The 25502-nt window shown below is 43.3% G+C and overlaps 1 protein-coding gene across 2 annotated transcripts in view; it reads right to left on the reverse strand.

Moving 5' to 3' along the window:
* The window catches only part of SLC22A23 (solute carrier family 22 member 23), an 84327-nt gene that overhangs the window by 56246 nt on the left and 2579 nt on the right, over positions 1–25502 (reverse strand). For both annotated transcript variants that reach the window (XM_033154484.1, XM_033154485.1), the window contains exons 2-3: positions 8023–8126; positions 4823–4977 (exon numbers count right to left, since the gene is read on the reverse strand). In XM_033154484.1, the coding sequence (XP_033010375.1) occupies positions 4823–4977; positions 8023–8126 (259 nt within the window). The remainder of the gene's footprint in view (positions 1–4822; positions 4978–8022; positions 8127–25502) is intronic.

The raw sequence follows: 25502 nt of genomic DNA on the forward strand, positions 1-25502 counted from the left end.
TAAAAGCTTCATTAAACTATGGGGCTCACTCCCACAGGAAGCAGTGATGGTCACCAACCTAGATAGCTTGAAAAAAGAATTAGACCAATTCATGGAGGAGGGCTATCAAAGGCTGCTAGCCATGATGGTTATGCTCCGCCACCACAGCTGGAAGCAGTGATGCTTCTGAATGCCAGTTTGCTGGAAGCCACAGGTGGGGAGGGTGTTTTTGCACTTAAATCATGCTTGCAGGTTTCCCACAGGCATCTGGTTGGCTACTATGAGAACACAATGATGGATTAGATGGATCACTGGTGTGATCCAGCACGCTCTTATGCTCTTTGTCCTTGCTGGCCGGGAATGGGGGGAGGACCTGAAGGACAACAGGTTGGGGAAGGCTGCTCTAAATAGTTTGAGGCCGGGTTACCTTCAGGACCACCTCTACCTACCCAAACCTTCCCAAGACCTGAGACTGGACCAACATTGAGATCCATCAGAAGGGTTGGCTAATGAGGCCAATGGTGCTGCCGGGTTTGTGGGGGCTTCAGGCAAGATGCTCTCCAGGACACTGTACCATCCCCCCCTTTACAGTAGCCTGGTTGTTTGCTCCTCCATCCTCCCATTTATCATCTTAGTGGCAGGAAGGGAATAAAAAGGTCCCTTCTTCTTTCACTGTGTGGTGGGGAGGAGAGAGAGACAAGGGACCTATCCGTTCCCTTCCTTGCTTACTGGCTGTTTGATAAGAATGGGTCTCTTTTTTTATTTCTCTTCCCCAACCCCCACCAGTGAAAGAAAAAGGAACCCATTCCCTTACCCCCTTCTTACCAAGCAGCAGAGACAGGAACGAAAGGTCCCTTTCTAATTCTTTTTCCATATTTCTTTTAGAGGTGTTTGGGTGCACTGGAGCCAGCATGCATGACCACTTCAGGTCGGAAAGCGACTTCTTCCATTCCCTTCTCAGACAGCTGCTTCCACCTGCCTATTCTCTCCTCCATCAGCATTTCTCTCTCTCTCTTCCTGCTCCCTCTCTTCCCCTCTTTACCAGGTAAGCAGCATCACAACTTCTCTTTTCAACTCTGTATAGATCAAGTGTGAGGCTACTAGAAGCAGGGCCCAAACAGCTGCACCTGCCGCCTTCAGTTCTCAGAGTATCTTTGGACCCACTCTTGGCAATGCCAAAGCTCTAGAGACTCAGCAGGTGGCAGAGATCAATTGTACAAACTGAAAGCAAGCCTGAAAACCTTGGCCTTGGCCCCAGATAGCACTGTACCCCTGTGTTTATTCTATTCCAGCTAAAGGTCTGTGAGGTTTGGTGGTTGTGGGGGAGAGGAGAGAAATGTACAGTTCTTTCCCTAACCTAACACACCCATTCTTTAAAGAGAGGATGTTTCTGGACAGATAACTCCTGCTAGCACTATTAAAACCACTGCTTCCCACACCATCATTGATACTGTGTTCTGTTGCCCCTACCACCCTGGTATGTTCATAGCTGCTATGAGTGGGAAAGGTGAAGGTCCAATTCAACTGAGCAGACATAGGTGGGGGGAAGGAACTGAGCAATCCTTTAAAGTCAATTATATAAAGCACACATTCATTTAGACACGATTACCCTGATGGGATATTAAGCTGAGCAACTGCACAACAAGAAGGTTGAGGAGACTGTAGAGCAAAACTAGGAGTGGTTTAATGAAAAGCAAAAATAACAGAAATTACATCAGCTAACATTACATTACAGAAACATGACCCATACGGTGACCCACCACCCAGGGTACTGAGGAAGGTACGCAGACCTCCTTATATACCGTACCCGATTACTGGCACGCCCAAATCAAGACAAACTCAGCAACACCTGCTGCACTGTCCCACAGCTGGAAAACTAGGTCAATTAATCTCCTTCATACTTTTAAAGAGATATTCCTGTGGAACAGTAATGAACCTTGAATTAACATCCAACATACCCAACACTACCCACGAAATGTAAAAAAAAGAAAGAAAGAAAACAGTCTCTGATTCTCTCCCGCCCACCCCCAGTGGATGCACCCACAACCCACTAGGTCCCTCCCCAGGCTCATCCTCCCCCCATTGTGTACTCCCCCCCCCCCAGGCTCATCCTCCTCCTGACTCTGCCAGCCTGTGACAGTTGTTCTATCTACTAAACCTACTTGCTTTTCAGGGAGGGCTTCCTGCATCTTCCCCTGCCCCCTGCCCACACAGACCACGGTGGTAGCAGGGAGACCTATGGCAGCCCCCCCCCCTCTTCCCCATCTTCAAACTCAGCCAGAGCTCTATTCAGCAGACTGCTTATCATAATGTGAAAACCTCTATTTCAAATGCAGCAGAGGCTACTTTGTCACTGTGTTTTTCCTTCGCCGCATTTTAGAGCATTTTCAATAGGCACAGCGACTTAATTCTCTACTACAACAAGGTTATTTTTCAGAGCCCAGCCACCTGCTTATTCTGGCCTATGCTCCCTAATTTTGCGAGATGATTTTTAGCTCGACCATCCATGAAATTACTGAACATGCCGTAACTGTGTGCAGATCTGTGCCACTGCGTATATGCTTTTGTGCTCTAAGGTTAAGGTCGTCAGAGGTGGACCACAGCATTTTAACGAGGTGGGTGTTTAAAAATGACAGGAGCATCTACCTGAAAAAATGGAAAATTATTTCCACTTGCATAGATTTATACACTTCACCTTTTCGCTAAGAACTACTGCTGTCCTGAGGTGTTCCTATTAGAAGTTTTAAAAACAAGAAAGGAGAAGGGAGAGAGAACCTTCCTTGTCTTCTAAGAAGAATAAATGACACATTAGCCACTCGGTAATGAGCAAAAAGGCGTCTGCCCATGCTTAGATGCACTCTTCACAATTAGTTCTTCCATTGGCTGAGCCTTGACTCATGGGCTGCCATAGTCAGGGGGTGCTTGCTTGTCAGATTTAAGGCTGATTTGACAGTTCTAACTCCCTGATGCTCACTAATTTGGCCTTGACTCTTCTCGAACAGCATACCTTTACAAAGGATTCTCAATCCTGTTCTTTCTTACGAGTTTATGATGGCAGTAAAGATGAAGACTTTCCTTCTGAAAGCTTTAACTATAGCCAAATGTTATTGTCTCCAATCACATGAATATTGGGCATCAATGTTTGTACGGTATACTGCATGCCATTTGAGTGACAGTAAGCAAAAGCCTATATGAGTCTACTCAGAAGAATGCTCCATTGAATTCAGTGGCGCTGACAGGTAAGTGAAATATAAAGCAAAAATGCATTCACAGCAACAATGCATGTTGAGGTTAAGAGATACAAATTGAGACTTGACGTTCATCATAAATGTTCAAAGGAAGTGGAGAGGATATAAATGCAAAGACAGGCATTCCTGTCAAACAAAAAACCTCCCTGCTGATTTTCTGAATGAGTTTTCCATGTGATTAAGGTACTGCCACCGAAGGAACACAAGACTCAAAATAAAGATCCCACCAATTAGTCCATGAGATTTCAGTTTCAATTTCTGTTGAGTGGAGATTATAGGTCTTAAGCTCATAAAACAGTCAGATTCACCAACACGGTGAAAGAAATTGAAATGCTACAGTGTCAGGTGATTAAATATAAAAGATAATATAATTCCATAATTGCATTTTGTAAATTAACTGCATAATTCTTGTTTGGTGGAATATTTCTTTCTCCCACCCCCACCCCACCTCCATCTTTCTATTCAACTTGGTAAGCTCAATACATTATATCTCTGGATAAAAGCTATAATGCTTTGGGCATGGTGTAATATTGTTTCTGCAAGCTGCCTTGAGGGCTTTTATGGTGGAAAAGCAGTGTATGCATATTTAAACAGACAAGCAAATATCCCATACTTTATTGACATTGGCTTGGTTCCAAAGATGCCCTTCCACTAGCAGAAAGCCTCCTCCACTTACAAGAGTGATTTCTAACCAAGCGAAAGAGTGTTGCATTTTGGTTGTTTTTTTAATGCGTCTGTACTAGAGGAGGGGTAAGGGAGCTCACGAGCCTGGGGCTTCTTCAGGTAATGCTAAACCACAGTTTAGTGTTACATCCAAATGAAGCAAACCACCCATTTCCTGCAACAACATGTAAAACTGTATTAAGGATGATGGTTTACCATGCAGGGTAAAATAATATTAACAACTGTGTGCTCATAATTGCAGAATCCTGCGCTCTACTGATACTGAGGCTTTCTTTTTCAACTCAGGGCCTCCTGGAGATAAGGATAAATAAACAGTACTAAACTATTACCAGCAACTCCTTATAATGAACCAATGCATCAACACGCAGCTTTCACTTTTATTGAGATCTCACTGTTCTCAGCCATTTAAAAACAAAACAACATTAGCAAATTCATGGAAAATGTCTCTCTCAATGTACAGTATATTACTTTCTGAGAAGTCAAAGAAAGCTTCCATGATTAGATACAGGGTACCATAGATTACTGAATACTGGAAATAAATAATTATGCCATACCTGTGAGCTTCCAGAGGCACCTGACCAGCCATAAGTGGAGACACACTGATGGCCTAGGTGGACCTTTGGCGTGATCCAGCAGAGTTCTGCTGATGTTCTTATAGAGGGGTACATATTTCAGCAAGAAAGCACTGTATTACTACTGCTTCTGTCTTGATACTGTGGTTATGCATTAGATGCAAGGCATTCTGTCCAGTTTCCCCAACAACACGACACAAGAAAATGCATGCCGAATTAGCATTTCATCTCTCTTTTTTTCCTGCATAATGTTGAAACACAGTCTGCAACAAATTTTGGCATACGGAAGAAGATACGTTTCTTAAGGTAGGCAGGATGCATTACAAAAGCAATACTTACTCAGTGCGTACAACGAAAGGATTATTCCAGCCAGGCAAAACCCTTCGAAAAACCTGAGTGTGCTGAACATCGTCACATTCACGGACAGGGCCACCGTCAGTCCAAATATCAAAATGAACAGAACAGAGAAGAGCAGCACTGGCCGACGACCAACCCTACAGAAATAAAAAGAGGAACAAAGCCAAATGTATTTCAAATCCCATACTCCATTTTTCAAATGAGAGTTCTGCACTGGATGCAACATTCCCCACCCCCCTACAACTTTGATTCTTAAATTTCTCTATGTAGATATTGCTTAAGGAGCAATATCACACAGTAGGTCTGTAAGCAATATGTGTTGCATTTTGAAATAATATACCTTTGTTTTTAGAACAGAAGGCTCCACTCGGGTGTTCTTAGGGAGGGGGATGCTACAACCAGGGTTCCCATCTCCAAATGTCACCTACCGCTCTCAGTTGGCCTAATACCGTTCATGTTTCTTCATGGGTTAAAGGGTGAATAGGAATGAGACATGACGTTCAATGTAGAATGGGCACCTGGAGAAGGGTCTCCAATAACAATATCGATGAGTGCTAAGGCTCATATGGGAGCAGCTGATCCTTCAGAAACCTTGTTGCCAAGCTTTGCCAGCTCCTTGAATTCTCTCCATAAACAAATGGTAAGCCAGCTTCTCATAAGTCAGGGGCAGGGGGCCTGTGACAATCTATCAGTGTTTCCCAAACTTGGGTCTCCAGCCATTTTCAGACTACAATTCCCATCATCCCTGACCATAGCTCTTGGTGGCTAGGGATGATGGGAGTTGTAGTCCAAAAACAGCTTGAGACCCAAGTTTGGGAAACACAGATCTAGATGTTGTTGGACTACAATTTCCACCCAACATAATCATTGGCTATACAATGTAATGGTTGTGCTGATGGGAGTTGCAGTCCAACAACACAGAGAGCCTCAGGTCCCCCACTCCTGTCATGAAGCATCAGGATCTGCTTTCCAGTGGGAGGTGGGGACAAAGACCCACTGGGTGTGTCAGAAAGAAGAAGAAGAAGAAGAAGAAGAAGAAGAAGAAGAAGAAGAAGAAGAGTTTGGATTTGATATCCCGCTTTATCACTACCCGAAGGAGTCTCAAAGCGGCTAACATTCTCCTTTCCCTTCCTCCCCCACAACAAACACTCTGTGAGGTGAGTGGGGCTGAGAGACTTCAGAGAAGTGTGACTAGCCCAAGGTCACCCAGCAGCTGCATGTGGAGGAGTGGAGACGTGAACCCGGTTCCCCAGATAACGAGTCTACCGCTCTTAACCACTACACCACACTGGCTCTCTAGAGTTCTTTTTGTTTATTTCTTATACTTCAATCCTGACTATAGATTCGGCAGTTTCATCAATATTTGGTTTCGAAGGGTGGTTTGGGGGCGGGAATAAAAGCAAACCCTTTTTCATTCACAAACATTTTGGTGTCGTTATTTTCTAGCAAAATGCACAGCACCTACTTAAAATGGAGTATCTCAAAATCGCTATTGCTTTGCATTGGTACCTTTCAAATGGCCAAAGATATACACTGGAGATGTTCTTTTCAAGACATCTTGGAATAGAGATCTCTCACAACATACACAATTGTTCTAGTGCCATTCACTTCTTGCGCACCAATTCTCAGTCCACAAAGCAAACAGACGCAGCTAAAAGGAAACACCCCCTGCAATCAAAAAACCCTACACAGAAATCCTTCCAAGTATGTATGTGTGTATATAACGTGTTTTGTTCCTTAAGGAGCCTGCTGTGTGGGTGACTATTTCCAACCAGAAAAGCAGAAGCAGGTGGAGATGCTATCTATGACCGCTGTGCCATAGATTGCAGCCATTATCCAGATGAGATCAAAGTCCTAACAGCTAATCCAGCCTCAAGTAGCGAACATGTTTAATAAAGCATAGTCTCGGTTTCTGCTGGTTGCCAAGCAACAGGAAGATGTTCTAGCCGGGGTCTAACAAGGGATTTCTTAGTTTGGTCTATTTACATGTATGTAAGACCATTTGGAGAAATATTTCCCAAAATAGCTTTTTTTTGTTTTGTTTGTTTGTTTGGAGACCAAGAGATGTATTTTTCTGACTGCAGCATAGATTCAGTGTTTTGCATCTCCTCCCACCCTTTGCCTCACTCTTTTTGTTCTCCATGGAACTAGACCTGCTAGGAAGATTCTCAGCTGTATCAACACGTTGCAAGAAAAACTATGAACTCACTTCCAATATGCAATGTATTTGGGAAGGCTTTTTTATTTAAATAAAGTTCAGGGCATCATTCAGTTGTGCCAGAGGTTGTTAGCCTTTCATTTTACTGATTATGAAACATGCCTGACTATGTAGGTCCATGTGCATCTTCAGTTTCCATGTGCATCACTTGCAGAATCAGGTACTGGAGGCACATATCTGATGCACACTGATATAAACATCAGAGAGTGGGAATTCTATATGGGACACACATCTCCATCTGCATACTTGCATAACTGGTCATGTAAAAATACTTGGTTTTGAAGCACAATTAAATTTGGATTGGGATGCAAGAAGGAAGAGCTTCTTTTGCAAAGCACAAGAATTACCCCCCCCCAAAAAAAAATTAAAAATGCAGTTTTTATTAGTATTAGAAAAAATTATTTTTTTCCTGTCTGCTATTCAGATTTGTATATCATTTGTATGTAAGTGTTCTCTTCTCTTACTGGTGGTGGACCACATGATTGGACAGGAATAAATTTATGTGTCTCTGGAGGAAATACATCTTTGTACTGGGGAAATACTGCATGTCATTTCAGGTTAAGTAGCACTTTTGTTTTCCTTGCTCTCTCCATCTTCTTCCATTTAAAAAAAAATATGTTGTTACATAGTGACCCAAAGCTGGTCCAGCCACCTCTGCAAGGCTATCACAGTTTAATAAAATTGGGCTTCCAGCCAGCCTTAGTGAAAGTACATCAGATTCAGCCACCCGTGTTATCTCAAGCACCTTCTTTAAAAATTTAAAATGACTTCATTTTCCACAACAATAATATCAATCAACGGCAAGTCAGTTGTGAAATGCACTGCACTTGTGACACATGCATTGAAGTGGAATGCTATGGAAGAGGTAATAGCATTCAAGGGGGAGAAAAGCAGTTTCATAATGCTTTAGAGAGAGAGAGAGACATATTTATCGCTTTTAATCTCCGTGTGAATTTGCACTTACCAGTCAGCTATACATCCTGTTATTAGGTAGCCAAAGATTAATCCTACAAGCAGGGAGAATTTTGCGATGTGGACTTTCCAGGCAGAATCACAAACAAGATCCCACTGGAAAAGAAGAAGAGAACAAGATGCATTTAAAAAAATGTGCGCTCATACACCTGAATAGAATTACTTATAGCATGGGTAGACACCAGAGGAGGGCAAAACACTTATCATCCCTGATGGCTGGATATGATGAAGCTTGGAGCCCCACAACACCTGGTGAGCAAGCTTTTAAAGCACCTTTCCAGAGTATTTTTTCATACGTAGCTGTGAATACCAGATTATACACCAGGGCTTGGTCATCTGTAATCATCCGTTCAGAGAAGCTGGGTTTGCCTTTAGAGTTCTGGAAAGTTTGCATGTATTCACTATCATAAGCTGTTCCAATAAATTGCCTTCTGCAATAGGCATCAGTGACTACTACAGTATTAATCTAGCAGTTAACAAAATGAATTCTGCCCTAACATTTTAGCTAGGGCTGTGAACTACCGGTAATTCATGATTTTTAAACCCAATTTAACTTCCCCCCCTCTCTCTCTAGCAGGGTGGATTTGATTTAAATCAAATCAATTTAAATCACAATTTAAATCATGACTTAAATCACTAGTCAGTAAGACTTGATTTAAATCTTTTTTTTTTCTTTTTTTTACAGAAAGACTCATTCTTGCTGGTATAATCATAATATTTACAACCAGATGAAGGTTTCATTTTTGGAATAATAAATTTTCAGAGTAGTTTTTACAATTATTTCAAAAATTACTGATTTGGTTATACTATTAGAAACACATAGACAGATAATTATGAAATTATTGTGAGGTTTAATAAGTTAACTGTTTATATTTGGACAACTTTTCTGATACACTTTATTGGAAGGAGAAAAATAATCTTTTCCTTAATAACAACTTACCGGTAAACAACTTATTAACTAAAACATTAACATTATAGCATATGTATCAATGTTTTTTAACTGATGTGGTTAAACATTAAAAAAAAAAACCTTAGACTGAGTTTTAGCACACATGAAAAACTGTAAACAAATCCTTATTTCCTGATGAATAGCCTTTGGACTATAATGTAACTTAAATAGAAAACTATCTTTAGAAAGATTTTTCCTTCAAAAGCATTTTATTTTTAAAATCCGATTTTTAAAAAAAACAACACCCCGATTTAAATTTAAAAAAAAAAAATCATTGTCCCCCCCCCCCTGCTCTTAAGTAAGCTTTGTTTTATCAAAAGAAGAGACTTGCTGGTTTAGGTCAAAGGCTAACTAATTATTCTTGTTCTTGTTGTTGCTGTTGTCGTTGTCATCATTATTTAAATAATGGCCAGGTCAGATGCTATAGGAAGCCCACAAGCAGGACTTGAGCACAAGAGTGCTGTCCCCATCTCTAATTTGCAACAAGTGCTTCTGAAGACCAGTGGCGGAGCTTCATGCTCCGGCACCGGGGGGAGGGGGAGAGCAGGCGGGGGCATGGTGCGCTGCCCGCAGGAGTGTGGCACGCATCCTGGGGGTGTGGCATGCTGCCTGCGGGGGTGCAGCGCCCAGCACAGGCGGGAGGGCAGCTGCGATGGCACCCGACCAGGATCACACTGCCCCCGCACTCCTCTTCCTCTGCCAGTGCTGAAGACAAACCACCATGAAAAACCATGGTGCCGTCTGAGGGGCCATCGCTTTACATGCAGATTCAATCTGCGACACCTTCAGTTCAAAGGTTCTCAGGTAGTTGGACTGGGGAAGACCTCTCATTAAAACCCAGGAGGACTGCTCCTGGTTGGAATAGCAGGAGATATATTGGAATACAGACGGACTCATAGCCTGATTCAGTATAAAGGCAGCTTCTTAAGTTCTTATATAAATAACTCCCCCCCCCCATAGCTGTCAAGTTTCGGATTTGAAAATAAGGGATCAGCAGTCTCACCTATCCCAGGGACAGTCACATGTCAGTGGTGGGCGGAGCCAGAAGCAAAAGTGGGCGGAGCAGCAATGTAAACTCCAAGCGGCCTTGGGCTTGGAGCGGAGCAAATAGGAGGGCAGCCAGCAAAGAGGAGGGCAGCCATGTGCTCCACGCAATGGAGCCCCATTGTCTTCTTGTCTGATCCCGTCAAAATAGGACAGGAAGCAGCAGCTGCTCAAAGGCAGCCAGGCTCCGCCCACCAGCTAACCCTATTGGCTGGCTGAGGGGCTCGGTGGCAACGGATAGGGGCTGATGCAGGGGGAGGAATACACCCCCCCCGTAAGCACGGGAAACGGCTCCCACTTGCTTTGAGGGCTGAGGCTTTTCTCTCCAAGTAGGCGAGGTCTTCCCACCCAGTCCCTGGCCAGCAGGGGAGGAGCTGCTTCCATTAAAAATGGGAAATTTAAGGGAAATAAAAAATAAGGGAGAGCAGCGGGAAACTGCTTGAAATAAGGGAGAATCCCCGGGAAAACGGGATACTTGACAGCACTGCTCCCCCCCTTTTAAGATCCTGCTACAAAGCATAATCACCAGAGCATCACACTTTCTGAGAAAGGTTTTGGACAAATGAAGCAGGATAGGAAAACACAGCTGATATTCAGCCTCATCACGCAAACCTGCTCAACAAGCTATTTTAAGGGTTTTTGTTGTTGTTGTTGTTTGCAAGAGTGGGAATGAACAGGATACGGCACCAGGGTGTCTGTTCCTCTGCTGCCTTCACGCAGCTGAGATAACATTTCCCAGGCCTAAATGTTAGCTGGAAGGCATGTGGAACACATAGTTGCTGCATCACAAGGCACGGTGGCTAAACCCACATTTAACAGGATTCCCCCGGGTTTCTGCACAAAAGCTCTTCTCATGAAAGAAGAGAAGCCTGACCACAGTTTTCTGCATGAGGAGGTCTGCAAATGACAAGAGATTCTGAACTCCGTGCATACAGTCAAGCTACATGAAAAAGGTGGGGGAACCTGGAGTGGCCTCCCCAAATAAAGAGTTTTCAGAACCTGAGCTGGAAGATCAATGGAGGACTACGCATACAATCTCAGAGGTAGTTGGTGAAGTTGCTACGTAGCTACTTATGAAAAAAGCTTCAGCATGATTCATGCATGATTATATGAGGCATATTTGGCCCGATTCACATAGGAAATCTCTGGACAATACATTACATGGAAAGAAGACACCAGGTGCCTGTAGAAGCTACAGCATTCTGGCTACTGCTGCAGCATTCTGTTACTAAGGACATTTCCAAGCAAGGGGTCTATACTTTGCTTTTTTTCTGAGAGAGCATTACTCCTGACATTTGTTACTTTCCTAGCTCATACTTGCCTCGCTAATGAACTGGAGGAGAGCCAATAAACTGAAGCTCAATCTAGAAAAGACTTGAGACACTGTGAGTGGGGTGGTCCCCTAGACCGGATGGGTGGGTGGTTGCCTGCTCTTGATGGCATTACACTCCCTCTGAAGGAGCGGGTGCACAGCTTGGGGGAGGGGTACTTGTGGCCTCGGTGGTGTGGAGTGCCTTCTATCAGCTTCCCAGCAGATGTGCTCCTATCTGGACAGGGATAGCTCAACATCTGCCATCTGCGCTCTGGTAACCTCCAAGTTACATTGCTGCAATGTGTTATACATGGGGCTGCCTCTGAAAAAGGTTCCGAAACTCCAGCTGTTGTAGAGGGAAAGTAGGTGGCAGAAAGAGAGGAAGGAAGGAAGAAAATGGGTTGCCTAACCCTGTTCTGGCTCCTGCCACACCCCACCACTAAGCATGCACCCTCTGACAGATTACAGTGCCCCCGCCAAGCAAATGTTACCCTCCAAAGAGAAAAAGCTTTCCCATGCCTGCTTTAGCTCATCAGGGGGTTGGCTGGCACTCAGCAAAAAGCAGGTTGCAAAAGACCGCTTCCTACATTGGCTGCTCCTGCCACCATTAATGCCCTTTCTGGAGCTGTCAGCAGCTGCCTCCAGGTAAATGGCTTTCCCCAAGGTGGCTATTAAAAAATGTCTGAATTGAATGCTGGCAAAGCAGCCAGGGGAGAGCAAGCAGACAGAGCATCTAACGCCTCCTAGTTTTGTACACAATTTAACACAAACCAAATTCCCAAACACGCCAGCCTGTACCCTGAAAGGGAACCCCTTAACGAAGCCTTGCATGTGTCATGGGACCTGCTAGCTTTCGCCCTTAACAGAGGGCGCAATATCACATTCATTCCCTCAAAAACAGCCAGGTGCCATTCCCATCACGACATAGCACAGTTGCTCATTTCCCTCTAGGCTACTCCACTGAATAATATTTTGAAATGCAAAGCTATGCAGCAGAGCTTTCTTTCTTTCCTTCTTTGTGTGGTTTAAAAATATATATATTAAAGGAAACAGATTCATGGCCAAATGCTGTCCTACATTCAATATTTTCCGATCGCGTACCACTACGTACATAGCAGCACACAGGACAAAAGCTTAGTTTCAATGAGAAATATTTTCACTCTCTGTTGTTGCTTCCTTGTTGTGTCTGTGGGTTCAGCTTCTGAGTGAAGCTTAATTGCATGTCCCTGCTGGGAAGTCCGTCTGAAGCAGGGCTCGTTAGTCTGGGGATTACTAGACACATTGGTCCAAATCTCTCAGGTTCCATTTTGAAATTCCATCTTTGAGTTTATGAGCAGCTCATAGGACCGAAGGTCCTACTGCTATATTTTTTTCTCATCCACCCCAAGTGGCTGTACTTATTCAGAAGCTCCCTCTGTTCCAATCATAACCCCTCCAAACTCATGGAGCTGAGTAGGCTATTCCAAAAGCATTCCTATCTCACCTTTGAAACTTGAAGGCTTCTCACAATGTCCTGCCAACAACACCCACATGGACCTGCAATCAGTCAGCCCAGGGAGAACACGATCTGAGCTATGATGCAACCATAAACAAGGCTTTCTTCTTTCTACGCTAGCCTTTGCCAGCCTGGCTGCCTCGGACTGTGCAAGACCTATTGCACCCATAGCAAGACTGCCTTGTGCAAAGCTGGGTTTAAGTTGAATGTTAGTTCCTGGAATATCAGAACACACTTACTAGTAGCAGTAAAGTCCACTGAACATAATGGGACATACTTCCAAGAAAAGGTGCACAAGATTTGACTGTAAATCCAATCAAGTTAGAACAGAGATTCAGCTATCACAGAACAATATAAAAAGACATTTTTATATTGCCTGGGAGGAGAAAGCTGTACAAAAGCAGGGATTCTGTTACGGTAACAGAATCTAATTCCCCTCCACCACCTTTTAAGGAAACCCTCCCAGATATTTTAAAATAATATTTATTTGTTTGACATTGTTACTAGTGGTGGTTTTTTTTTTTAAAGGCACAGCGGAAATTCAAGTCATTTGCCATCTCAATTTACTTGTTTATTTGCCACAGCAGAGAAATGTGCAGACTAATTTAATGAGATAACCTGCCCCTTTGGCATTCTGTCGGCCCTAATAATATTACTTCTTGTTACAGTTCATAACATTGTAACCGATGGAATTCCCCCCCTGGCCACAAAGTTTCAGCAATTTAAATGCCGCACAGCCCATCTGCAGCAAATTTTGAGTCTCTCCTGTGGAAAACGGGGGTGGGGGGGGAGGATACACAACACAGCCTTGGCAAAGCTGCCAGCCCCACCCATTTGTGTACTCCAGTAGTAGGCAAAGCCACACATTTCCCAGCTCCAGTGTTGGCTCTGCTCCTTGCATTTGGCAATATAAGGAAGCGTATGCTGAATAAATTCGAGAAACATGGTTAACCCCAGCCTTTTCACCAGAGGAAAAAAGGGCTGAAGCTGATCTGGCATCCCCATAGCTGACTAGCCTGCTCTGGCAGTAGTGGCACACCTCCAGGTTGGTGTCAGGCATCCTAAGTATTTCAGCCACCCTAATATGACCAAGGGCAGCACCATTCTAAGCAACACGGTGGCACCTTAAAGCAAAGGGCAGAGTTCAGGCTGGCAGGCTCTCCTTTGTGTTTCAAGAAAATCTCTAACTGGGACATATGACAAAAAGACATACGGTTACAATCCAAGAACATTGCGCCCCTGAGCAGCTCTGGAGTCTTCAATGAGGCGCGGTGAAGCTATGTGCCTCAGGCGGCAGATCTAACCACCTCCTCACCCCTGCCACTGGTCCACTGCCAGCCGCACTGCGATTTTGCCCGCACCACTGACATTGCTGTCACATGGCCCTTGCCCTTCCCACTCATGCTGTACCCTTGCTGCTGCATAATGGCAGCAGTGCGAATGCAACTGCAGAAAATAGTGCAGTCGGGGGGGGGGGGCATGGCAGCGTGGGTGCAGGAGGGCCCCAGATTTATAAGTGGGAGGCAGCAAAACATCCTGATGGAGCGCAGCTTTGAAGCACCAGAACTGAGCTAGTCTTACAGCCCTTCCACATCAAAAATCCATTCACGATAATCCCAAATCATCTAGCCTTCACCCAGACAAGTGAAGAGGCATTAGAGTTCAAAGACACATCCCAGCCAGGGAAAAAACCACTCAGAAGTGTGAGGTAAAAGGTCAATAAGGAGTGTGGCCTGCAGAGAGTGGGCCTGTCCTAAGGAGAGTCCTGAGGCCCAGACAGAGAGGATCAAGTTTCCCTACACTGCCTTAACAGTTTAGAGATCTGTGTTCAGTGATCCTCAGCATGCACTCTTGCTCAAGAACACAAGAAGTGCCCTGCTAGATCAGATCAAGGTACACCTCGTCCAGCATATCCTCCTTTGAGAGGAAAGGTGGAATGTAATGTAATGTAACTAATATAGGGAGCGGGTGGTGCTGTGGTCTAAACCACTGAGCCTCTTGGGCTTGCTCATCAGAAGATCAGCGGTTTGAATCTGTGCAACGGGGTGAGCTCCCGTTGCTCTGTCACAGCTCCTGCCAACCTAGCAGTTCAAAAAGCATGCCAGTGCAAGTAGATAAATAGGTACCGCTCCGGTGGGAAGGTAAATGGCATTTCCATGCTCTCTGGTTTCCATCACAGTGTCCCGTTGCACCAGAAGCAGTTTAGTCATGCTGGCCATATGACCCAGAAAGCTGTCTGTGGACAAATGCCGGCTCCCTTGGTCTGAAACGAGATGAGCACCACAACCCCATAATCTCTTTTGGCTGGACTTAACCATCCAGGGGCCCTTTACCTTTTGCCTTTACCTTACCTAATGTAACTAATAAATGAACCACCTTTATAAGAATCTTAGCAATCAGCAAGTCATTGGCTGCCTACTAGAAATGACCCTGTGATCCACCATTGGATGGCAGGCAGCCTATCTTCCATAGGAACAAGTTTTTATCAGAGTTTTCTCCCAGCCCTTCTCTTAGTTCCCAACTGCATATAGCAAGGCTCACTGCAGATATATTTTGGAAATCAGAAAACTAACAAGTTTAATTAACCATGCAGTTTCGCATGGGGGGAGGGAGGGAGGAACAATTTTGTGTGCAGCAGAGAACAATTGTGCCAAGGACGGAACATATAATGGAGTGAAGCAAGCAAACAAAAGGGGGAGAAAAAGTCCTTCCAATCATTTTTTAAAATAAGTATAACTGTCTCCATTCTCTTCCTGGCATGCCTCCAGCTCCAGTAACACAATATCCTATCCCTACACAATGGAGTGGGGGAAGGCTTAATGTTGAAGTGGCAGATAAAAGAGCACTGGCTGCTTTTTAAACAACAAAACAAAACAAAACAGTGAATACAGGTATGGCAGATGCAGTGCATTCAAATAACTGGGTTTTTAAATACGGTATACATTTTTTTAAAACAGAAAGCAGAGCCTTCAAATAACTAAATTATTATTTTTTTTTTTTAAAGTAAAGCCAACCCAAAACGGCATGGGTAGAATTACTGTCCCTGGGCAGGGTACAGTGAGCATGCTGGGGCTTGCTTTGAGTACTATCCCAAGTTCTCCTGTGCAGAATCGTGCTCAACCTTTAAATGTAAAAAAAAAACCAAACAAACCCAAGTTGAAAAAACAACAGTGGGACTGAGGATCTTCTTTTTTCTATGGAAGTGATTTCATAGGCACTATCCCACTTGACCTGCAACATTTATACAGCCCACAGAACTCATGCTAGGTGTGTGCAATCTGGGTCATGTTCACTGTACTTGCTGGGCCTGGCTTGGCCAGCCTCTTATAAATGTAAACCATATCTACCCAATACCGAGCAGTGTAGCTAGCCAGGGGTGGGGCGGGGGACAGTCCACACCCGGCAGTGGGGGCCGTAGGGCACCACGGGGGTCCGTACTGCAGCACAGTGGCTGTTGTGCATCAGGGGTTGGGATCCTGGGCAGCAGGAGAGCTTGAGGGAAGTACGGTGGTTGCTGGGTGTTTCGGATGCTGCAGGGGGGTGGAGCTACTTCACGTCTCTGAAATCTGCAACTGCCCTTAAAAAAAAAAACTTTGATCCACCCCAGGCGCCAGAGGGGGTTGCTACACCGCTGCCAATACCCAACTACAGAAGAACAGTTTTGTTGGCATGTTTTAGCCTTTTAAGAACACAGAGCCTGCTGGCTTAGGCTAATGACACATCTAGTCCAGCATCCTCTTCTCAGTGGCCAACCAGAAGCCTACGTAAAAATCAAATATAAGAGCTTTCTCCCTTTCTTGGTTTTCGAGCAACTGGTATTCAGAAGCATTGCTGCCTTCAACCATGGAGGTGGCATATATCCTTTGTGGCTAGTAGCCCTTGCTAGCCTTATTCTCTGTCTAGTCCTCTTTTCAAGCCATCCCAGATGAGAATAATTTTACCCTCCAAGATCCTAGGTGGCAGTTTTGCAAAAGTTTCCTTCAAGGATAGGTGATGTTCCTGTAATGATTTAAAGCCTGAAACAGTCTCCCATGTGTTACTGGAGTTTCAAGACTGTAGATTCTTTCAAGGGGTCCGAAAATGCATAAATTACTCCCCCCAATGAGGTAGTCCATAGTTGATCATTAGGGACCCCTTTTAAGTATCTTCCTCAAGGGGTCTAACCAGGTCTGAATGTTGTAATATCTCTTTGACCTGCTATATTAACCTGTCACTTTTTCTTCTTCTGAAGTTGTGATTATTATTATTATTATTATTATTATTATTATTATTTACAGTTTGTCCCTTCTTTAAGCATTGGCACAATGAGACACAATAAACATCTGATTGGTATTGGGGCATGAAAGACAACAGCTTAGCATGGTATAAATTAATATACTTTTGAGTGCTAGAAAAATGTGATTTTTCCAAAACAGAAGTGCTGCATTTGTATTAAAATCCCTTAATCTCCTGCAACAATTATTGAGTTCATATGTACCGTACTGGGGGGGGGGGAGAGTGGGGGGCGAAAAAGAGTACTGTTTCAAAAGGCTGTAACCAAGCAGCCAGAAATGAGGGTAAAAGGACAAGCTGAAGCATTTACTCCAACATTTTCTAAATTTAGATCCTATTTAGGAACGTTTTGGAAGAGATAAAAATGCTGTCTTTCCTCAAAACCTTTATACGAAGTGCAAGCTGAAATAGAAAAGGCTATTTTAAGAAGACGGGTGATAATTGCTGCGTGGCATACACTGCACTTTAAAAAAACCCATACTGCTGTATCACCCAGAACTATATTTACAATCTGACCCCATTAAAGGAAGGAGGAAAAGACTGACCACTGAATTACACAGAAATTAAGTGCTTTCTGAGCTGCTGCCTGGGCACATTCCGGTACAAGACAAAACATTAAACATTTGATTGCACTAAATGTTTGTACCCTGACAAGGAAACAATGTTACTGCAACAGTGGAAAGTGCAGAATTAACTGGATCCCTAGGTAGCTCTCCATCATGGGTATAGCCCTTGGCATACACAACTATCTTGTCAGTCCAGGTTTTGAAACAGCTAGCTGCCTGGTTTACCTGTGATGAGTAACATATTGCTTCCAGGAGACCAGAAATGGGAAGCTTTAGTAAAACTGGATGAGAATTGGTTCTTTCAGGCTAGTTATGGTCTAATAACTTGAGAAATCCAATTACAGTGGTACCTTGGTTTACAGACACTTCAGATTACAGTTACTTCAGGTTACAGACTCCGCTAACCCAGAAATAGTACCTCTGGTTAAGAACTTTGCTTCAGGATGAGAAAAGAAATTGTGTGGCGGCAGCGGGAGGCCCCATTAGCTAAAGTGGTACCTCAGGTTAAGAACAGTTTCAGGTTAAGAACGGACCTCCGGAACGAATTAAGTTCTTAACCCGAGGTACCACTGTATGAGATTTCTGCTTTGTGTAATTCTGGGACAGACAAGTTTAAGGCATCTTACAGCACAACCATCTGGTATGTCTACTCATAAGTAAGTCTCAGTGAACTCATAGGCATTTGAATCACTCCAAAATGTACACGGGATATCTACTTTAATTTTCAGAAGCCAAGATAGCAATGATAACTCAGTTGGTAGAGCATGAGACTCTTAAACTCATGCTCATGAACCCTGCGGTCCCTTCTAACCCCAGGATTCTATGAGTCACGAAACCTGAAAACATTTCCCCCTATTAAATATACAGTGACTGCGACTGGCCCAAAAGACTTATCAGTTCTTGAGTATGCTGATAAAACTAGCACTCAATTGGTTCCATACTCCCAATCACTGAAACAGACTTACACAAGGAGATGGTTCTATCTTAACTAGAACTGGTTATACATTAGAGGTTACATGTTGGTCAAAGTCTCTGGTCCAAATCTCAGCTAAGCATTTGTTATGTGGGGGGGGAGCTCTCAAATCTGTAACAGGAGTGATGGTAGAACTGGCCTATGTCACAGGGCTGATGTAAGATACAATATGCCATCTGGGAAGGCTCTTTACTCTAATGGAGGAAACTGAATGAACACCTGCTCTATGAAAAAAGTGATTTCAGTGAACAGAAGTTGGCCATCTCCCATTAGCTTCAAGAGGGCTTGTTCAGGAGAACAATTTGCTGGATTCTGTTTTATTTTTGTCTACCTATGTACATAACTAGGGCTATTATCTTAAGCACGCTTGGGAATGCTCTCACATTACTCCTCCGGTAATCTCCTGAACAAAAGATTCTTCCATTGCTGCTTTTCTTCTCCTGCAAGGTATAACTACCAGAAAATATTGGGTGGGTTCCAAGGCTTACTCACACCTGTGAAGCTCACTATTGTCTTGCCACTGTCCTGCATTAACTTGAGAAAGGTGGAAGAACAGCATTCTTCCACCTTGGGTTCCCTATTGTTGGAGAACTACAGCTCTCATCATCACCAGTCAGCTTAGTCAATGGTCAAGGCTGACCCAATCTCAGGGACCCAGGATTGAACAGCACTGCTGTAGAACACATCCCAGAATCCTCTGCAATAATACACAAGGTTTCTTTGGCCGGCTAATCTACGTGGCCAGAGTCCTCTGAAGGTTGAAAGTTTGAGGACCATCGCACTATAAGTTAGCTTTTAAAAGAAAGACTGGAAAAGAATGTAATAAATGAGACTTTCAAATAAATGTGGTCAACAGAGTGCTGCAAATAGGTTTAATTCCCAGGACTGTGGCTTAATTGAGTTGTGGACTGAGTCATTAGAATGTGTGCTATTGAAAGCATGACAAATTGCATATTTTGATATGTACTTGGTCCTGAAAGAGTTGGTGCCAGCTCTGTAAGCACTCTTGAAATTAAATGAACTTTCATGTAGCTCCCCACTATCAATAAGACTGAAATGAACCAAAAACGGTAAAACAAAGTGTTCAGGGGGACTCAGCAGTAAATCCATGTCTTCAGACTGATATATATTATTGTCATGCGATGCCGATAACCATATGCATGTAAAACCTGAAAAAAATGTTAGAATCTTTTCTTAAAAAACAACAACATAGATATGATTTGTTATCCTCATTGTCATTAGCCATTTGCTTAATCTATAATCCTACTTTGCATAGGATAAAACTGTAATTTGCAGTAATGGATGCCGTTGCTCTAAATTAATCAGAACCCCCAATTCTCCCATAAATATTTATGGGAAGGAAGACGACCACCGTCTCACAATCATGATAGAGTAGTTGCTCAGAATGTAAACCTAGTGGATAGGAACCATGTCATTCTATGATTTGTGAAATAACTAATGTACTCTTGGAACTCAATAAATGTTTAATAGTGGAGTTTGGGGCTGTTGTTTTAATGCAATTCTTCTTCGGGTTGTTGGTTTTTTTTAAGTGTAATTCTTCTAATCAGCTGCCCTGGCTGACAGCAAGTTCTTCAGGAAGAGATCTCATTTCTGTACCCAATGCCAAATTATTTTCAACCTTGTAAAACATAGAATGATATATTTAACCCCACTGAACGGTACTAGGACCTCAACGGTCCATACAGTAGTTCATTTCATGAAGGACATTAGTGGGATACATGGCTGTTAAGAGTTGTTGTTGGTGATTTAATAAGGCTTTATAAATAAGAAAGGAAAAAAAAGTTGCCTGCAAAAGTAAAGTTTACTTCGCCTGCTGATTCCTAGAAGATATGGAATAGAGATCTCCATCCCTCCTGAAGCAGATCACTACATCTCCTCCTCAGGCAGGCAGCTTGGTTTCTATGCTGGGCACAGAAGAGGGCCAGATTGTGCCAACCCTCCTCCAGCACCCTACTCACTTATCTGCATACAAGTTCTCTTTTGTCTATGGCTACCAGGCTAGTGCTTAAATAAAAGGTAAAGGCACCCCTGACCATTAGGTCCAGTCGTGGACGACTCTGGGGTTGCGGCGCTCATCTTGCTCTATAGGCTGAGGGAGCTGGCTTTTGTCTGCAGACAGCTTCCGGGTCATGTGGCCAGTATGACTAAGCCACTTCAGGCGAACCAGAGCAGCCCACAGAAATGCCTTTTACCTTCCCGCCGGAGTGGTACCTATTTATCTACTTGCAATTTGACATGCTTTCGAACTGCTGGGTTGGCAGGAGCTGGGACCGAGCAACGGGAGCTCATCCCGTCGCAGGGATTCAAGCCACCGACCTTCTGATCAGCAAGCCCTAGGCTCTGTGGTTTAGACCACAGTGCCACCCGCATCCCTAGTGCTTAAATACATGGCTGTAATAATAATGCCCAGTGGGTCTCACATTCGAGTTCTATACATCACTCGGAAGTATGTCCTACTGAATTGAATGGGACATACTCCCAACTAAGTGTATATAGGACTACAACCTAGGCTCACTAGACGTTTGGACTTGAGAAGTAGAACAGCAACAGCAGCAGATTGCTAGCTCTTCAGAGTTACATTTCCCATGTCATTCTGTTTCACTCCTAGTGAAGAAATAACAGCATCTCTTTCTTCTACATTGCTCTAAGATATCAATCCGTAATGCTGTGTGGGATAGCTAGCTCTAATGAATACACAATTTGTCTCTGAGAGAGTTGATTTGATTTATCATTTTTCTAAGTCACTTTTCATTCAAATGAATCTCAAACAGTGTTAGAAATTAGCCAGGCACCAAACGCTTTTTGCTACTGGCACGGGTCCAATTGATTGACATCTCCATCTGGCTAGCCTCTCCAGCCTTCTTAAGCAGGTAAGCGGAAGAGCTTATTTACTGCATTTATATCCCAACTGCTAATCTCTACAACAACCCTGTGAGGTAGCTTAAGTGGCTGTGACTTAAGTGGCTTCCAAGAGGCTTTTCCTATATTTATCTACTTAATTTATATACCTACTTAATTTATATAGCTGCCCCATAGCAGAAGTAATATAGGAAAAGCAAAATGTCACTTATTTTCCTTGAAGCTTGAATTTGTTTTATTCTGTATTTTGTTTTACTTAATGTTTTAATGTGTTGTAAACTGCTTTGAGGTGTTTCCTTTAAAATATAAAGTGGTATAAAAATGAAATCCAAATAACAAGAAGAAATTTAACTGTAAAAAAGAAGAAGAGCCTAGAACATTACATTGCGGTGACCATAACCTAGGTTTAAGGTGCCATTTGGCAATTAGCTTATACACCCTCATTTTCAATACTGATCAAAGCGGCTTACAAACCAAAGGCATAGCTTAACAGCCAGGACCTTCATTGCCCCATGAGCACATTACCTCGGCCAAGAATATAATGCCGAAGGGAGGTATGAAGTTTCAGAAGTAATTCCAAACACAATTAAATGTTTCTTTAAAGAAATAACAGACAAGATTAATCTAGAGCAAGAGATTTACTGCCACATCGCATTACAAGCTTTGAGTTATAATGCAGTGTCAGAACTTCAACCTAGACCTGTGATTAAATAAACCCATTGACAGTTCCAAAATGTATTGTCAGCTCTTTTTCTATGTATTTGTTTGAGTTCTACAAAGTAACTTGGTTTGTTTGTTTTTTTAAATCATGTTCAATCCCTAATGACTGCAGGTGACAATTTAATTTGTGGGAGGGCTCATCTTCAAGAACCTAAAAAAATTCCTTCCAGTAGCACATTAGAGACTAACTAAGTTTGTTATTGGTATGAGCTTTTGTGTGCTTTCATGTGCATGCACACGAAAGCTCATACCAAGAACAAACTTAGTTTGTCTCTAAGGTGCTACTGGAAGGAATTTTTTTATTTTGTTTTGACTATGGCAGACCAATACGGCTACCTACCTGTAACTTCAAGAACCTGTTCTGAAAGCCTGGGTGCAGTCCTAAAACAAGTGAGGAGTGACAAAGGAGAAAGTGTAACCACAGTCAGAGAGTCTTATCTGGGATTAGGATGATAGGAAAGATTTCAGAACAGAGGGATCTTTTAAAACTGCTTGAGCCCCCAATCACCTCACCCTTCCTATAAAAGCTAAGAACACAGAAAGCTGTTTTATATCATGTCAGGGTATTTGTTAAGCTACTTTAGGATTGTCTTATCCACACAGTGCTAGAAACTCAGATATGTTAGCTAATTTCGTTGTTCTGTATGGGACAATATGACAATAAAGATTATTGTATCGTAATCGCCCAATGGCACCTTAAACCTAGGTTACGGTCACCACAACAGAATGTCTAGGCGCCATTTCCTCCCTCCGCCCCCAGGATGAGATTTATTATTGTTGTTATTATTACCTATCTATTAATTTCAACAAGTCTACTATGAGTATGACTTGGTTGGCTACAACCCTGTAAAATGGATGCTGGGCTAGATGGAGCATCAGCCTGATCCAGCAGGCTCTTGTGTTCGTACACCTGTGATTTGATGGAGGTTTAGAGGGGATCCCTTGTAATAATTGTAAGAGTCAATAAGGAACCATCTTTTTCTGCCATGACTGTGCTGGCAAGCACCCCATCTGTGATTTTTAATGGTTTAGCCAATGGAGACAACAGCATCATTAGTTGGATTAGCAAAGTGTTTAGCAGGATTAGCCAGAATGTTGCATCGGCTAATTACGGCATTTGGAAACACTGTGGCTGTAACAATATCAAGATGTCTGACTCAATACACACGTTTTCACACACACACACCCTTTATTTTAAAAGCAGGTATGACGGACCCTCCACACCTTTTAAAGGGAAGCTGAAACAGTTTTCAGCGATTGCCACCAGCCCCTGAAGGTGGCAAGAGAAAGCAGGACTGTAGTCACTTGATTACTGCATACCTAGTTCACAGCACAGTTAATCCGAACACAGAGTTTCCAGGAGGAATGAGTTTTGCTGAGCTTTGGGTGTTTGGGATTAAGGGAACTACCATGATGATGATGTAACAGTTTCATTTTACACTGCAGTTGTTTACTACAGTAACACTGGGAATGCAGTGGGCAGGAAAGTACCCTCCAAGCCTATTATTAGGGCAAATGAGTCGTCTGCAAAGGCAAAGTGCGATCTGGCACCCACACTAATTAGTAAATATGGAAAATACAAGTGGGGATCTGCAACAAAATCTTGCAGCGTATCTCCAGCCTTGGCAATAATGCTCTTCCTGTTCAGCTATCCTACAACAGGAACAGTGCAATGCTGTTCAGGGCTATTAGCGGGCATGGGGGGGGAGCAAGTTGGGAGAGAAGGGGAAAGCTTTCTTTCATACCTTCCTGAAACTTCCATCTGCTGTGGAAGGAACAGGCACCAGCTATGACCCTGAAAAAAATGCTATAGAGGTCGAGTGAAGTTTCTGGAGAGTGCAAATGAAAAAGGTGTCCTTTTCTTCAACCCCTTCTTGAAAGTGGCCATAATGTCATGGCATCCCTCAGAACCTAGTCCCCTCCTCCAGGATACTGTAAACTGTTAATGGTTCAAGCAGGCCTCCTCTCAACCCCACCCCCAAACTAACACCTTCAATAGTTCATGGTTCAGGCGCCCTCAACATTCTGTATGTCCTGAAAGTCACTCAGCATAGGTCTTCGGCAGATATAAAAAGTAATGCACTTCCAAGGAGTTCTCCATGTATGCAGAAGCTCCCATCTTGTTTTTGGACAAACCACACTTGATTACATAATGATAGATACAGAACCAGCCAAGTTAGAGGGAATGATGCAGCTGATAATTCCAGTTTATTAACCTCAGAGCTTTGCAGCTGGTGGCCTTTATGAAACAGCAACCTGTTTAACATACTGTACATTTAAATGAGAGAAACAGGTTTTTGATAGTGTTTTAGAAATGCTGCAACGCCTGTTTGACTCGGATCAGTGTGGTGCAATGGTTAGAGCGTTTGACTACAACCTGGAAGACCAAGGTTTGAATTCCCACTCAGCCATGAAGCTCACTGGGTAACCTTGGGCCAGTCACTGTCTCTCAGCCTGACTTGCCTCACAGGGTTGTTGTGAAGAGAAAGTGAGGAGGTGAGAACCATAAACACCACCTTGAACTCCTTGGGGGAATCAAGTGGTATATAAATGTAAGACAGAAAGAAATAAAAACAGAAATACAAAAGAAATGTGTGCACACTCCAGAGGAGTTCTCACAGCCCCTAGCAATTTTCAAATTATAAGACCTGACTTGCACACAACACCAAGCCATGGTTTAGTTTTGAATGCATGAGCTTCCCCCATCCTCACTCTGCCACAGCCACAAAGAGATTGGAAGTTTTCAGCTCCCTTTTAAACTAATTGTGGTTTCTTGTTATGTCTAAAATAGAAATGATCCCCTGTGGCAGAAGTTGGATCCCTCTTTCTCAGGCTGTGGGAATTTCTAGATGTTGACTGAGTAGTGAGAAAGAGTGGGCTGTTGGAGTATGTTGTTGTCCAGAAACACCAAGCAACAAGATGAGAACATGATGGGAGGGAGCTAATGAGGTATTTTGAGGATTCTCCAGGATTATAGCCCCATCCCAGCTACCCTGAGAGACAACAGCAATTGGAGGAATTTTAAGAACTGGACAGTAGACAAAGGCCAAGGACTTTATAATTGGACATACCGTGTTTTCCCGAAAATAAGACACTGTCATATATTTCCCCCCCCCAAGAAAACACACTATGGCTTATTTTGGGGGGATGTCTTATTTTAACCGCTCCACGTCGGTACACTGCATAGCCACGCCTATCCAGGCCGTCTTAAGGGAGGCGCCGCGTCACTATGTCTTATTTTCGGGGTATGGCTTATATTGC

The sequence above is a fragment of the Lacerta agilis genome, chromosome 7 (assembly GCF_009819535.1).
Source record: "Lacerta agilis isolate rLacAgi1 chromosome 7, rLacAgi1.pri, whole genome shotgun sequence".
Classification (NCBI taxonomy): Eukaryota; Metazoa; Chordata; class Lepidosauria; order Squamata; family Lacertidae; genus Lacerta; species Lacerta agilis.